This window comes from Octopus sinensis, linkage group LG8, assembly GCF_006345805.1.
Source record: "Octopus sinensis linkage group LG8, ASM634580v1, whole genome shotgun sequence".
Taxonomy (NCBI): domain Eukaryota; kingdom Metazoa; phylum Mollusca; class Cephalopoda; order Octopoda; family Octopodidae; genus Octopus; species Octopus sinensis.
In genome coordinates, this window is record NC_043004.1 from 77,056,480 (window position 1) to 77,071,865 (window position 15,386).

At 34.9% G+C, this 15,386-nt stretch overlaps 1 protein-coding gene across 1 annotated transcript in view; it reads left to right on the forward strand.

Annotated features, from left to right (window-relative positions):
- LOC115214856 (calcitonin gene-related peptide type 1 receptor-like) overlaps positions 1-15,386 on the forward strand; it is a 111,509-nt gene that overhangs the window by 44,862 nt on the left and 51,261 nt on the right. The window contains exons 2-4 of the mRNA XM_036505485.1: positions 10,335-10,431; positions 12,123-12,236; positions 13,075-13,178. Of these exons, the coding sequence (XP_036361378.1) occupies positions 10,335-10,431; positions 12,123-12,236; positions 13,075-13,178 (315 nt within the window). The remainder of the gene's footprint in view (positions 1-10,334; positions 10,432-12,122; positions 12,237-13,074; positions 13,179-15,386) is intronic.

Below are 15,386 nucleotides of genomic sequence, written 5' to 3' on the forward strand. Positions count from 1 at the left end.
GGTCTCGTAATTTGGTTGGCTAATTGCCTATGTCATTTGTTTTACGGATATTCTGGTCATGTATTCCTATTGGGCAGAAGTCCAGCGTTCTAGTTGGTTCACTTCCTGACGACTGTTTTGATCACTTTGTTTTTGACGAGTAGAAATCCAATGGCTTTTTGGTTGATTTTTTGCATACATCATCTATTTTTGTCAAAGGTCTTGGTAACTTTTTATCTGGCGGTTGTCTAGCGTTCCGGCTGGTTGATTTCCTTAAGAAGTCTCTGGTTTCAGTCAACTCAACGTTTATGTGTCTGTTTCTGAAGTTCTAATTAGCTAAACCCAGGATGACGCCAGTAACTATTGTTTGGAAAGATGTACAGCTGTTTGAATTTAGAGTTTCGAATCTCGAAGACAGCCTATTTCTTAAACTCTTCATTTATGCCTGTAGTTTCTTGTCGTTTTTCGTGGTTCGTCGATAAACTGCGAGTATAGAAGACTTATAAATTTTTATGTATAGTCACTTATAGTCACTTATAGTCACTTATAGTCACTTATATAATACATACTTATGCATATGCATGTATGTGCGTTTCTGCCTGTGGATTTTATCTATCTACCCACCTACCTACCTATCTATCTCATTCTCTCTCTCTATATATATATATGTGAGTGAATGAGTGTGTGTGTGTGTGTATGTAAGATATACATAATACTCACACACACATACAAGCATACATACATACATGAATGCATGCATCCATATATATATATATATATATATATATATATATATATATATATATTCACACACACATATACACACAGTGGCAGGTGCGTGAAAGATTATATTACAGCTCACTTCACTCTAACAATTATTTTTCATATAAAGTTTTATCCCTCCGTAAATCTACAACATATATCTATTTTAACACTTTCAGCAGACATGACATGTCCAGAAATTCTTTATTATTATTATTATTATTATTATTATTATTATTATTATTATTATTATGTAATTTTTTATGCATCAGATGTGAATTTTCAAACTCTTTCTAGTTTTACGTATTTTGGAACACGCTATGGGGGGCATGGTAGGACGCAGCAGAGAAATGTTCATAGATTATTTTAGCAATATTTCACTTGTCAGTTCTAATTATGTATTTTATGAAACACAATTAGGCAAGATTGTCTCTTTCTGTTTTTAGTTCTGCAATGGTTTACTGCTTCACAATATTTCATATTTTCTCCTGTTGCAAGCCGTAGGGCTAACTGGAAGCAGAAATTTCTCTTGGAGAGGTTTTGTTCTGCTGTTATTTGAAGTAGATAGAATATATACATTTCTTTACTACCCACAAGGGGCTAAACACAGAGAGGACAAACAAGGACAAAGGGATTAAGTCGATTATATCGACCCCAGTGCGTAGCTGGTACTTAATTTTTCGACCCTCGAAAGGCAAAGTCGACCTCGGCGGAATTTGAAATCAGAACGTAACGGCATACGACATACCTATTTCTTTACTACCCACAAGGGGCTAAACACAGAGAGGACAAACAAGGACAGACAAACAGATTAAGTCGATTATATCGACACTAGTGCGAAACTGGTACTTAATTTATCGACCCCGAAAGGATGAAAGGCAAAGTTGACCTCGACGGAATTTGAACTCAGAACGTTACGGCAGACGAAATACGACTATGCATTTCGCCCGGCTGCTAACGTTTCTGCCAGCTCACCGCCTCTGTAGATAGAATATATACGATATCCCACCTAATGTACGTAGGTACACTTCAAGATTTTAGTGGGTTATCTAATCATCTTTTTACCTGGGCACCATAATAGTGCAGTTGCCCTATGAGCTTTTGATTTCTTTTTTTTTTTTTTCTTGGCTTCCCTTGCATGATTCTTTCCTCCTTTAGTCGGGCTGGTACACAGTTTCAAATCCCCCCAAATTATCATTAACAGCACTTCGTGTCTCGTAATACGTTTCCCACTTTGCTTTTTTGTACCAACTTTAATGACTTTAAGAGATTTAGCCAGAGTACCTTGGCTGACTTTAGGTTGAAGCATTTTGGGTCGGTCGGGCAAGTATTGCACAGCTGCTCTAGCGGAATTCTCATGTATGTTTAAAGAAAGATGGAAACACACACACACACACACACACACACACACACACACACACACACACACACACGCACGCACGCACGCACGCACACACACACACACACACACACACACACACACACACACAAAAGCACTTCAGTAAAATGTTTGGTGCAACTGCATAAAATATGTACCTTCTTCAACTGATCTGCTTCATTGAGAGTTACCGTTGAAAATTTAATATCGCTTTTTTTGTCTTTACTTGTCTATTTTTTGTTGGATAGAATCAACTTCTACTTATTTCCTGTACATATTTTATCTGACCTGTAGAACGAAACAGCTGTAGAGACTTGCTTTCAAAACAGTGTAGGCACCTATTAATGAAAACTGTGGAAAGAATTAATATATTCGAAATATTTGAATATATTTTCACACTAACAGAAATCCTATATTTAAAAGAAAAAAAATCAAGTTAAAATTGTACAATACATTTTAAGTGGTTTAAAACCATTTACCGTTTTGTTGTCAGCCAAATTCATAAAAGAAATTGTGGTGATACGAACGAGAAAGAGAGAATGATTGTTAGCATGATTCATAATATTAGTTAGGTTTCGTATAATTCAAATTTTGCCCTACGGCCATCGAGATCAATTAAATATCACTGGTATACTGCTGAATTTAATTGCCTATACACTAATGACTACAGAAATTAACCTTACTTCAGGCCAAATGATATAAGGAAAACTTTATTCAACATATATCTTCATGCCGGTATGTGTGTGTGTGTATGTGTGCTTGCTTTGTGTGTAGGTAAATATGAAGACTAATAATAGTTGTTTATACTGGTTTCATAGACATTAGTATTATTTTATTATTCTTATAAAGCTTTTCATAATGACAGCTATTAAGATAGTTAAATATTTCTATATTGACTGTACAAAATTAGTAGGAGTATCTTGTACTTAATTTCAGGTAAACTCCACAAAAAATTCATAAAGCTGCGAGATATGTATGATGATTTTAGACCTAGTGGTAGCATAGATTTAAGATCCCTCATCTACACCACTGCATTCAGAAACATCGAAAAGCGGAATACATCAAAACTTTCAAGCTACAGCTGCCATTTAACAGAAAATGATCAGACTTTGTCATCATTTAGAAGACTGACGGAAAATCCATACGTGAATGCTACGAAGAGATACAAGCTTTAAAAAGCAGAAAAGCCCATTACCCGAAAGAATTTGCGAAAAACAAGCTTGCGTCTTACTACCAAGACGAAAATCATTATTCCCTACATTCAGGAGAAATAACTCAAACTTAGACACAAAACACTATCACCCATAGGTCCCATATTCCTCTTGTATGACCCTTGCCCTTATAGTTCCTTACATAAGGTAACTGTAGGACTTCATGTTAATGTGTTTCTCCAAAATACTCCGAATTTTACGTTTTCAGATTATTCCACCCTTTCCCCAAATGTTCTCCTTCCTCTTTATTCTCTACATCTCTTACTCCATCTTCTACTTTACGCTACTCCCACACACATATATATGCACTCACACACTCCAACACCACCCCTCTTTCTCATACCGCGACTTTCTTGAATCTTTAATATTTAATAGTTAATACTGAATATACAGGGATGTGAGCGAGTGTGCGTGATATTTAACAGGCATAGATCTACACATTGATTCATTCAACATCATAGGCGATTAATGCCAGATAAAGTGATATGTTATTCCGTTGGTTTACCTTTAGTTCGTTGTGTTTATGATTTCTTCTTTAAAGTATGTTTGTATTTTCGATATGATTTTGCTGTTTTAGTCAAGTATATTTTATTTACTTATATTTTTAGGTGGGAATATTCGTTTAAATATATTTTCTCTAATTAAGGTATATCTTAAATAAATAGTGGGCTAGATTAGTTTATTTCCATGTCCCGTTATTTAGAGACGAACTGAAGTGATACGATATACTTAGAGCTTTGGTTCTATTCCTCTGTTTTAAATAAGTTGTGAGGTCGTAATATCTATTGATTCATATTATTTAATCAGTCTATATTTTTGCAGTTCCAAATTGACTTTATACTAGGTTATTATTATTTTCTGTTTTCAGTATTGGTAGTTCGTTTTAGTGTTCTGTAGTTTTCAAATTCTATAAATCGTGGGTGTCAATGTCCATATTGACGATATTTCTCTGTTTTCTCTTCCATTTTTTAAAATCAGTGTTTCGTAGCTATAGTGAAGATTTGTGTTTGAGATTTGATGTTTGCATTGGCAACGATAAACCGGTGTAACTTCTATGGTCCATTAATTTTTGGAATTGTTAATGGACCATAATTATAATTTCTTCTTTTTTTTTTTCGATCATTGAACAACCTAACACATATTCTTTTCATTCTGGTTCTTCTTTCATTTTTCGAAAAACCGGAAAGAACTAATATCTTCGATTGGGGATATTCTTCATTTTCATATGTTCTGACCGCTATGTTTATCTCCAGTCTCGAGCTAATCGACTTTTTCGTTTTCCACATGAAACGGAAAATAAGGCTGGAGAAGAAATGCCTGTCGCAAAGTGTGTTTCGTAAAAGATGGAAGCCTATAGCAAGCATGTTGCGAGTGAAAGAACCTGTTTAAACGAGAATATAAAAAGGAAAAAGCAAAGTCTTCAGTGTGAGTGTGTGGTTTTTGGGGTCAACTACGTCCTCCGCTTCATTTTTTGTTAATCACTCATTCTCATTTAATTGTATATATTTTAATTGTTTGTTTATTCATACGTTTCGTCTCATTCGATACCCTGACCCCAACGTTTGTTTTGTCAGTCCTTGTATCGTCCCCTCTTTTTCTCAACCATATGGTGAATAAAGAAATTCTCTTTCTCTCTCTCTCTCTCTCTCTCTCTCTCTCTCTCTCTCTCTTCATATATCTCTATATATAAAACTGAAATGCGTTTTTACCGCTTGGATCGCTTTCAATGCCACTACATCCCGTCCGATTCGCTCCAAAATTTACAGGGACATGTAGAATGAGGTGACGATGTCCGTGGGCTACCTTAGAAATCCCTATCTTAAAAGGTGTGGTTGCTAGGGGCCATCTTCCTCACTCACGCTATTTCCTCCATTCCCCTCTAACTCCCCTTCATAATAACTTTGACAAGTCCACTCCCGTTATTTAATGTAAAGTTCGTCAGACGGTGTTCTTTGATGTATCTGTCTGCATTCATAGGGAGAATTATCATCGCCACACGCTGTCATGCTATTAGCTGTCAGAAGTGAAAGTACGTCAACTTCGTGTATTTACGTCGTCAGGTTTATACCTTCGTTAATTTACGCCGTTTATTTACGTACCACCACGCTGTTAGGTTTATAAAACAATTGAAGTTCAGTTTAAAGTTTATAAATAAATACATTTCATTCCATGTTCTGTTTAAACTTTATAAATAAATATATTTTTGCATTATTCATTATTGTTTTTAAAAAAGAAATCACACCAAACCTGCACAAATGACCACCACCACCGCGATCACATACACCAATCATACAGACGTGTGTGTGTGTGTGTATATGTGGCTATATGTCTGACTAACGTGTGTGTGTCTGTATTTATTGTATGTGTGTATAAGTAGTTATATGCTAATATTATCCATTATACTAATATTTGTCTGTTGAAATCCGTTTTAAGGCGGTCAGTTTAATTAAAGATGTGTCTATACATGTATATATATATATATATATATATATATATACATGTGTATATATACATGTATATACATTACACATGTATATATATATGTATACACATGTATATATACACATGTATAAATATATATGTATACACATGTATATATACATATGTATATATATATATACATATATAGACACATCTTTAATTAAACTATTGACCGCCTTAAAACGGATTTCAACAGACAAATATTACTATAATGGGGAATTAAATGTATTTATTTATAAACTTTAAACTGAACTTCAATTGTTTAATAAACCTAACAGCGTGGTGGTACGTAAATAAACGGCGTAAATTAACGAAGGTATAAACCTGACGTAAATACACGAAATTGACGTACTTTCACTTCTGACAGCTAACAGCATGACAGTCTGGGTCAACAGTTCGTTTCCTCGGAGGATATGGAAATTCCTATAACCCGTCAGAGAAATAACAACAGCAGCTCACAACTATTTCAATAAAGACAAGGTTACCTGCTTACCAGTCGAATTCAGCGTCAACGCTCATGTATGAGAGAGACTCCAACACACACACACACACACACATATATATATATATATAATGTGTGCATTATGTGGTCGGTCGGTTCAGCTGAAAATATGCACACCTATGTTAAAAGTGCTGGCAAGTTTGCATGACAACTATTTTTTTCCTCAAATGAAACGCGTGACCCCTACGACAAAATTCCTCATCTTATAAAATGTGGCCCCAGTAGACCCGAATGAAATCGGGTTATATTAACCAAAATGTGAAAAGGGGTCTAAATGGGGCTGGAAGGGGATTAAAATTTAAAGGAGCGAGTGTTTATGAATTCTCTGTTACATCAATGCGTTCATTTATATATGTGTGTGTGTGTGTGTGTGTTCTATATATAAATACGTATATATAACTAGCAGTATCGCCCGGCGTTGCTCGGGTTTGTAAGGGAAATAACTATATAAGCATTTTTAGAGAGTTATAGTCAAAAAATAGGAAAAAAATGCATTAAAAATGGAAAAAAAATTAAGGTAAATTTCTTTTTAAATCGTTGACACATCGTAGATATTTTTAGAGAGTTACTTCCCTTATATAATAGCGAAAAAAATGCATTAAAATGGAAAAATATGATGGTAAATTTTTTTAAATCGTAGACTCATCGTAGATGCGCGCTAATACCCAGAAGGGCTCGATATGACTCACGACTATAAGATACCCGGTTTTGGTTAAACTGCACTGCAAAATGTGGGAGTAGTTAGGAATCTAAATCGTAGGAGACAGACACAGAACTTGACTTTTATATATAAAGATATAAGTCACGTAGTTATATACACATACTTTGTTATATACACATTCTTAAAAGAAAATGTTATTTTGAATACAACATTTATAAAGAATAAAATATTTTTTGGTTTTCCTTAACCCTTTCGTTACTATATTTCTGACCAAAATACACCCCTTATGTGTTTCAATTATTTTCTAACGTAATCATAAATTTAGTCTGGTTTCATTAAACAACAATAACTTTTTTATTTATCAATATATTAATGTGATTTTTGGAAGATAATTTAATGAAATGTCCTCAACCAATTCTATACTATAATTTTAGTCACAAAGTGACTCTAATTGCAGGTAGATACAGGTAAATTCAACAATATATAAAATTATTAAAATTTTGTTCAAACATCGCTATAGAAAATGGGTTATTAGCTAATATTCAATTGGGTATGCAACAAAATTTTACGATAGAATTTGTTATTCTGGGTAACTTTCTGATACCCATAATAATATTTATGGCAAAATAGGTCTTAATTTCATTTAAGGTTGTGGGAAATAACAAACTATCCTTTCTTTCGTTTTGTTTACGTTTAGCGTAACAGTTCGTTTCCGCGTAATGATTTCAAATAGGCTCATTCGAAAAAGTAAATAGAAATAGTTTAAGGCTTTACTCTTCTGGGAAAGTCTGTGGCTTGGTCCAGTTTCTTCAGAAAAATCACCGAAAGAAACAGTTTTTAAATTTTCACTCCATTCAGGTACCAATTCGTTTTCTTTATCGCTGTCGGATTCACTGTTTTCACTTTAATAGCTGCAAACTTGCAAAGACAAAGGAGGAGAAGGGTGATAGCGTCAGTGAAACAATTCGCTCCGTTTGTGTGTGTGTGCGTTTGCGTGTGGTGTAAACCACATTAAGAAATGCATTTGACATACACACCAGAATGTGAGTTTTCTCTAAATTTTGCTTAATTGGAGTTTAAATTTTAAAAACTGGACCTGGCATGACCCGATGCATTCTACTCTTAAAAATGCTAGGTAAATTGTAATTGAAGAAATCCTATATTGTAGATTTCTATAACTTACAAAGGGAGGCAGATAAAATCTGCCTTTTATAATAAGAGATGTATATATACAAAGTAATATATCTGTATTTATGTATATTAAACTTTTTAATACTTTTTGATAGTTATATATATTTTTAAACAAATTATAAATATAATTTAATTTTTTTTAAATTTAAATAATTTACATTTTTCAATTTTATATTTTCTATATTTTCTATATTATATTTTTATTTTTATGTTTTTGTTTTTGGTTTTTCACTGTTTGATTTGCCTATTAGTGATTTTATCTCTAATTTAATTTATACATATATATATATATTTATAATTTGTATACATTTGTATATATAATGCGTGCACACACACACACCACACACACACACACACACACACACACACACACACAACACACACATATATATATATATATATATATATATATATATATATATATAATGTGTGCATTATGTGGTCGGTCGGTTCAGCTGAAAATATGCACACCTATGTTAAAAGTGCTGGCAAGTTTGCATGACAACTATTTCTTTCCTCAAATGAAAGGCGTGACCTCTAGGACAAAATACCTCATCTTATAAAGTGTTGCCCCAGTAGACCCGAATGAAATCGGGTTATATTAACCAAAATGTGAAAAGGGGTCTAAACGGGGCTGGAAGGGGATTAAAATGTAAATGAGCGAGTGGTTAGGAATTCTCTGTTACATCAAGCTAAAAAATTTGCGCCAGCCTTTTAATCGTCAATGTGTTGCCGTCCATGATGAAGAAGTTTTGAATGCTTGCTGTGGTGAGTCTACTATCGTGAGAAAGAATCACTTCAAAACTTGGTGTTTACGAATTTTCTTTTACATCAAGTTCAAAATTTTACGCCAGCCGTTAAACTGTCAATACGTTGCTGTCCGTCGTTAAGAAATGCTAGCCATGGTGACTCTACTATCCTCAGATTCTATCCCTTCAAACTTTGGTTTCCAATATTTTATTATTTTTATTCAGCTTGCAAGTTCGTCTGTCCCTTTTAAATGTTAGCGTTTTGTTGTCTGCCTTGAAGCAGACCTTTCCGTTGCCACTGCCTGATATTTATGATTGATCTTTCTAAATATTTTATTTCTCAACTTACTCAAGATCTTTTGTTGTTTATAAATGTGCGAGAGATAGATAAAGATAGAGAGTAAGAGAAAGCTAGGGAGAGTCCGAGAGAAAGAAAAGTAAGAGAGAAAGGAGAGAGAAACAAAGAGGGAGAATCATCATCATCATCATCGTTTAACGTCCGTTTTCCGTGCTAGCACGGGTTGGACAGTTTGACCGGGGTCTGGGAAGCCAGGAGGCTGCACCAGGTTCCAGTCTGATCTGGCAGTGTTTCTACAGGTGGATGACCTACCTAACGCCAACAACTCTGTGAGTGTAGTGGGTGCTTTTTTCGTGCCGCCGGCACAGGTGCCAGGGGGGCTGGCAGCGGCAACGATCGGTTGGTGCTTTTTTCGTGCCGCCGGCACAGGTGCCAGGGGGGCTGGCAGCGGCAACGATCGGTTGGTGATTTTTACGTGCCAACGGCACAGAAGCCAGTCAAGGCGGCGCTGCAATCGGCCACGTTTTTTTTTTTTTACGTGCTGAAAGGAAGCAACAGAAAGTAACAACCACACTCTTACCCGCGCGTAGAGCGGGTCACCTTCAGCTAGTATATATATATTATTAATTACTGCTTATCGGTTACATAAATACATACAAACATACATACATACATATATACATACATGCATACATACATACATACCAGTTGTGCTCCAGGTCATCAGCGTCATATGATACATGCCTGCTCGAAGAATTTCACGTTTTTCTGCAATATTTCTAACTCCAGGTGGCTTCTTTCTCCATTTCTAAGTTAAGGGTAAAAATAATGCACTGAAGGTTTCGATCAAGCGAGCATTCAGTAAAATGGAAATGGAAGAAATAGTTAAGTCACGCGCGTCATTTCGTAAACGCATTGAACTGGTAAAGAAAGCAAGTGGCGGCCAAATTGAAGTGAAATAAGTTGACATAAATATAAAATTTGCAATGTTTGATTTTTCCGAGTTATACCAATTATAATAAAGATATTTGAATGGTCCAGATTTACCCGTTACATTTTCCTTTAATATTTCAATCACGAAAATGTTTTTATCGTTGCTGTTGTTGTTGTTGTTTCGAACAGGCTGCTGAAATTTCGATGAGGAAACAGCGTATTTTGATTGGAAAGGCCAAAGAAGAATGCTTTGACAGTATCAATTCTGATCCTCCAAAATACACAAGTGAGTAACCTTAACTTCATAGAAATTGTATAGTTTCATTGTAATGTCGAGAACGACCGCTAGCTGAAAGTACTGAGCTATATATTGTTGAGTCAACAGTTTATACACTGTAATTGATTCTGCTCTTTAAATCTGGATAAGATTTAGTCTATCCAAATCACTTCTTCTAAGCAGCTACAATCGACAATATAGTCTTCCGGTAAGAGTTCCGGGGTCAATAAAAGTATCAGTTGTTCTCGCTACTTCCCTGCGGACGATATCGACTATAAACAAAAGTAATAACAAACAGTCGCGTTTTCGTTATCCTATAAATTTGAACCCCTGTATGTCTCTGTAGCAATTATCTTGGTGAATTAAATGAATGTATTAGTCCGACATGAATACAAACCGCTTATTATTTTTTTTGTCCGTAGATGATAACTATATTTTGGTCTTTAGTTAGCCCTAATTAAGACTTATGAACAAAATTATTGCAAAAGTGACCATCTCATTTTTGAGTATATGTTGGTCTACTTTGTTCAGTGGAGGCACAGTGTAACATTTCTTTAAAACTAAAGAATGGATTTTAAAGAGACTCGGCTGTTCTTTCTAGTAGGGCGAGCTACCATAAAGCTGCTCCATTGCCTAGCAGTTATTATTGTTGTTGATAAATATACTGAACTATTCATTTTGTTGCTGCACTAAAAATTAAATTGAAACATTTTCTTTTTAACAGTGCCACCTTCAGATATATGTATTTATTTTATTTTATTTTATTTTTTTTCTTGTTTATTTTTGCCTATTGTAATTCATCAATATGATATTAAACTTACTGTATTCATTATCTGAAATATATTTTACGTTATTTAAGTTGTTTTTTTTTGGGGGGGGGGGTCTTACGTTGATGAAATTAATGTGTTATGAACACACTAACTTCATCAACCATCAACGTACGAAACCACTAAAGCCTCTTAAATAATGCAAAATGTATTTCAGACATGAACAGAATAAGTTCAGAAGATACAGTCTAATGTGTCTAGAAAAACTACCAGTTTAATTGACCTTACTTCGTTATATAAATGTCTTTATAGAATTGACTTATTCATGAAAACTCATTATGAAAGCTTTTGGAATTCATACCATATATACTCTCCATAATTTTATTTCATTTATTAATATTTCTTTCATATTTTCACGGCAAAACTATTGAACAAATCTAATGAGAAACAAATCTCAGTTACTTCTTGCAACTTGAAATTATCTTGGAAAAATATATTAATCTTAAGAATCTAAGGCCAGGCTCTTCAACATTGACCTATATTGACTTGGTTCTTATTGTTCCTTAAACTGTATTTATTAAATTATGAATCAATTTTTATTAACTATTCAAAATTATCTATAGATATATGTTCATGTATATTCCATTGATATTAAGGAGTATCTTTAATCTGAATTGAGTTTGCGTTTTTGTAACTAAAAACGACAACTAGACATTAGTGATTCAGAATCAAAGTAATACCTTTAAATGTTAATACGTTAATATATTTTTAATGCGTTCTACTAGTAAACAGCTCAATTTATAATGGCTTATTCGTTGATTTAAAAAGGGTGACTAAATATCGAATTACATTGTAGCAGTAAATTTCTGCGTTTAAAACGTTTTTAATCAACAAATTTTAAACAAATTTTAATGATACTTAATTCTTTTTAAGGTGGTCTGTGGTGCAACCGGACATGGGATGGCGTTGCATGTTGGACCGATACACGCGCTTCAAGCACAGCTACACAAATTTGCCCTTCATATATAATAGGGTTTAACAGATTCGGTAGGTCTATATATTACCTTTATTCATTTGTATTTTATGATAAATTAACGAACTAATTGTAAAAAGACAGTTATACTTGCATTATATGTAATCATTTATCACTATCAAATATTGTTTGTCGCTTTATATTAAATATTCACACAAGAATAGCTATACACATATAATTATCGAGAAGTAGAAAGCAAGCCTTCTTCATTTTCTTGATGGAATAGTTCGAAGTGTAACTTACATTACTCTATGTTTTCTTGGGATGAGATCAGACTGGTTATCTTACTAGAAACTAAAAGTAAGATCTAGACAAAAGAGATTGATTCCAACTTCGCCAGTGCTAAATGAGAGTCAGCAACTTGAAACTAGTCATCTATCTGTTGTTAGATTTGCATATTGCATCTGTTCCCTAACGACTTGTAACTGTAGCATTACTATAAATGCCATCTTTTAAAGAAAATTCATAATGTCTTCAGATTAAAATCACCTTGCTAGTCTATTATCTATATTAAATAACCAACATTAAGGTGGCGAGTTAGCTGAATCGTTAGCACGCCGGGCAAAATTCTTAGTAGCATTTCGTCTGTCTTTACATTCTATGTTCAAATTCCGCCGAACACTGGGGTTCATGTAATCGATCTGCCCTTGCCTCGAAATTGCTGGCCTTGTGCAAAATTTGAAACTATATTAAATTACCAACAAATATTGTGTGATAATCTGAGAGTTGAACCGATGTCAATAGCAGCTTAGGTATTAATAATTTGGATTAATTATAAAAAAAAAAAAAAATTACAGATCTTTCAGAAAATAGAAAAGTTTTCTTACCTGGGATATGATTTTAATTTTTCAGAATATGCTTCTCGCAGGTGCACAGAAACGGGCGAATGGTTCCGTAGCCCGAAAACAAACAAGAGCTGGACGGATTACTCTCGTTGTATAACTCCAGTTGAAACAGTGAGTTATTGTTTATTGATGTTCTAATGAATAAAAAAAACACAGGTAGAGCACAGCCTTATAAATTGAACGAAGAAACAGTTAATAGCAGAAAGAACGTTTCTTCTATCAGATACACTCACAAGGTTTTAGTCGGCCTGGAGATAACAGCTAATTTACCCAGGGGCCACGCAGTCGGACTGAACCCAGAACCATGTGGATGGAAACAAACTTTTCTCCTGAACGGAGCGCCAGTCCGTCGCAGGGTTGCCCATTTGCAGATGAGTGGACTGGGGCAACATGAAATGGAGTGTTTTGCTCAATAACACAACGCACAATCGGCCTGGAAATTAAAACCACGGTCTCGTGATCACGAGTGAAACACTCTAAAACCGTGTCTGTGTGTGTGTGCGCGCGCGCGCGCGCGTGTGTGTGTGCACGCGCGTGCACACACACACACTTTTCACATCAAATTCAATTTTTAATAGGTTTATTTAATTTGAATTTCTGGAATTCAAAACTTACGAGTCCTTCAATAATAGTCCACTATCAACGAGGCCGAGGGTGACGAGCTGACAGAATCATTAGCGTGCCGAGAAAAATGCTGAGCGGTATTTCGTCTGCTGCTACGTTCTGACTTCAAATACCGCCGAGATCGACTTTGCCTTTCATCCTTTCGGGGTCGATTAAATAAGTACCAGTTACACACTGGGGTCGATGTAATCGACTTAATCCCTTTGTCTGTCCTTGTTTGTCCTCTCTGTGTTTAGCCCCTTGTGGGTAGTAAAGAAACAGGTATTTCATCCACAGTTATGTTCTGAGTTCAAATCCCTCCGAGGTCGACTTTGCCTTTCAACCTTTCGATGTTAATCAAATAATATACACGGTACGATATAGATACATAAAAACACAAAAACATCTCAAAAGGAATACATTAGGGAATTAATAAGAAACGTAAAATCAAAGGAGTACGCTCTTACCACAAAAGAGGTTGATAAGTGTGTAAGGGGTGGTGGTGGAATGAACGTTAGTAGGAGAATGAGGGACAATCTATATATATAAAACTGTAGTTGTGTGAGTGTCTGTCTCCTACGATTTAGATTCCTAATTACTCCCACATTTTGCGGTGCAGTTTAACCAAATTCGGGTATCTTATAGTCGTGATTCATATCAAGCCCGTCTGGGTATTAGCGCGCGTCTACGATGAGTCTACGATTTAAAAAATAATTTAACATCATTTTTTTCCATTTTAACGCATATTTTTTCGTGTGTCGATGGCGGCGGAGTTGGCGTCCATGATCACACCTGCACCTGTGTTGCTTCTCCCCCTTCTTCCCTCCCTCGTGAAGCTGTGGGGAAGGGAGTGTAAGGAAATCAACGTCGTAAAGCATTGTCAAGGAGACCAGCGTTCTTTTAGAACAACGACTTCATGGCTTGAAGACACCAAAATTACCATCATTTTTTATTCCATTTTTAATGCATTTTTTTGCTATTTTTTTGCTATAACTCACTAAAAATGCTTATATAGTTATTTCCCTTACAAACCCGAGCAACGCCGGGCGATACTGCTAGTACCTTATAATTCATGAACATCGCCTCGAGGGATGAAGAAGTTGTTTGTTGTTTATGATGCATTAACTCTTTCCATAGCTCAGTGTAGGAACTGAGCTTATTTACGCCCCTCATGTAGCTTTTATGTTACGTTCATGATTAGGATCATCAGCAGCAAAAAACTGCCAACCTTCTTCTATAAGTATCAACCCATTAGCAGTATTTTTTGTTTGTTAAGGTTAAGTGGCTAATCTGTTCTCTCAGCTTGTCCTTTATTCTAAAAGCATCAGCTCCTTGTTAGATAAATTTTCTTCCTGGGTCTCTCGCAACTCGATCACATCATCCTCTATGACTTCTTCAAATCCTTTGCAAGACTTACAATATATTTCCAAATTTGATATAAAATTTCTGCTTGAGAAAAACTTGCAATATCACAGATACAGTCTGACTATATACTTTTCTAAGCACTATTTAAATTTGAAGGTTTCACTTCATCCCATGATTCAGCAATATTATCCACAGCATCCGCTATGTTGAATTTCTTCCACAAATCCCTAACTAGATTTATTTCCCCTGTCAATAGCTTTCGTAAGTTATTTTACAAGTTCTTCTCATGTAATATGCATTGAAGTTAGCTATCACACTTTAATCCATTAGTTGGAGCAACGAAGTTGTATT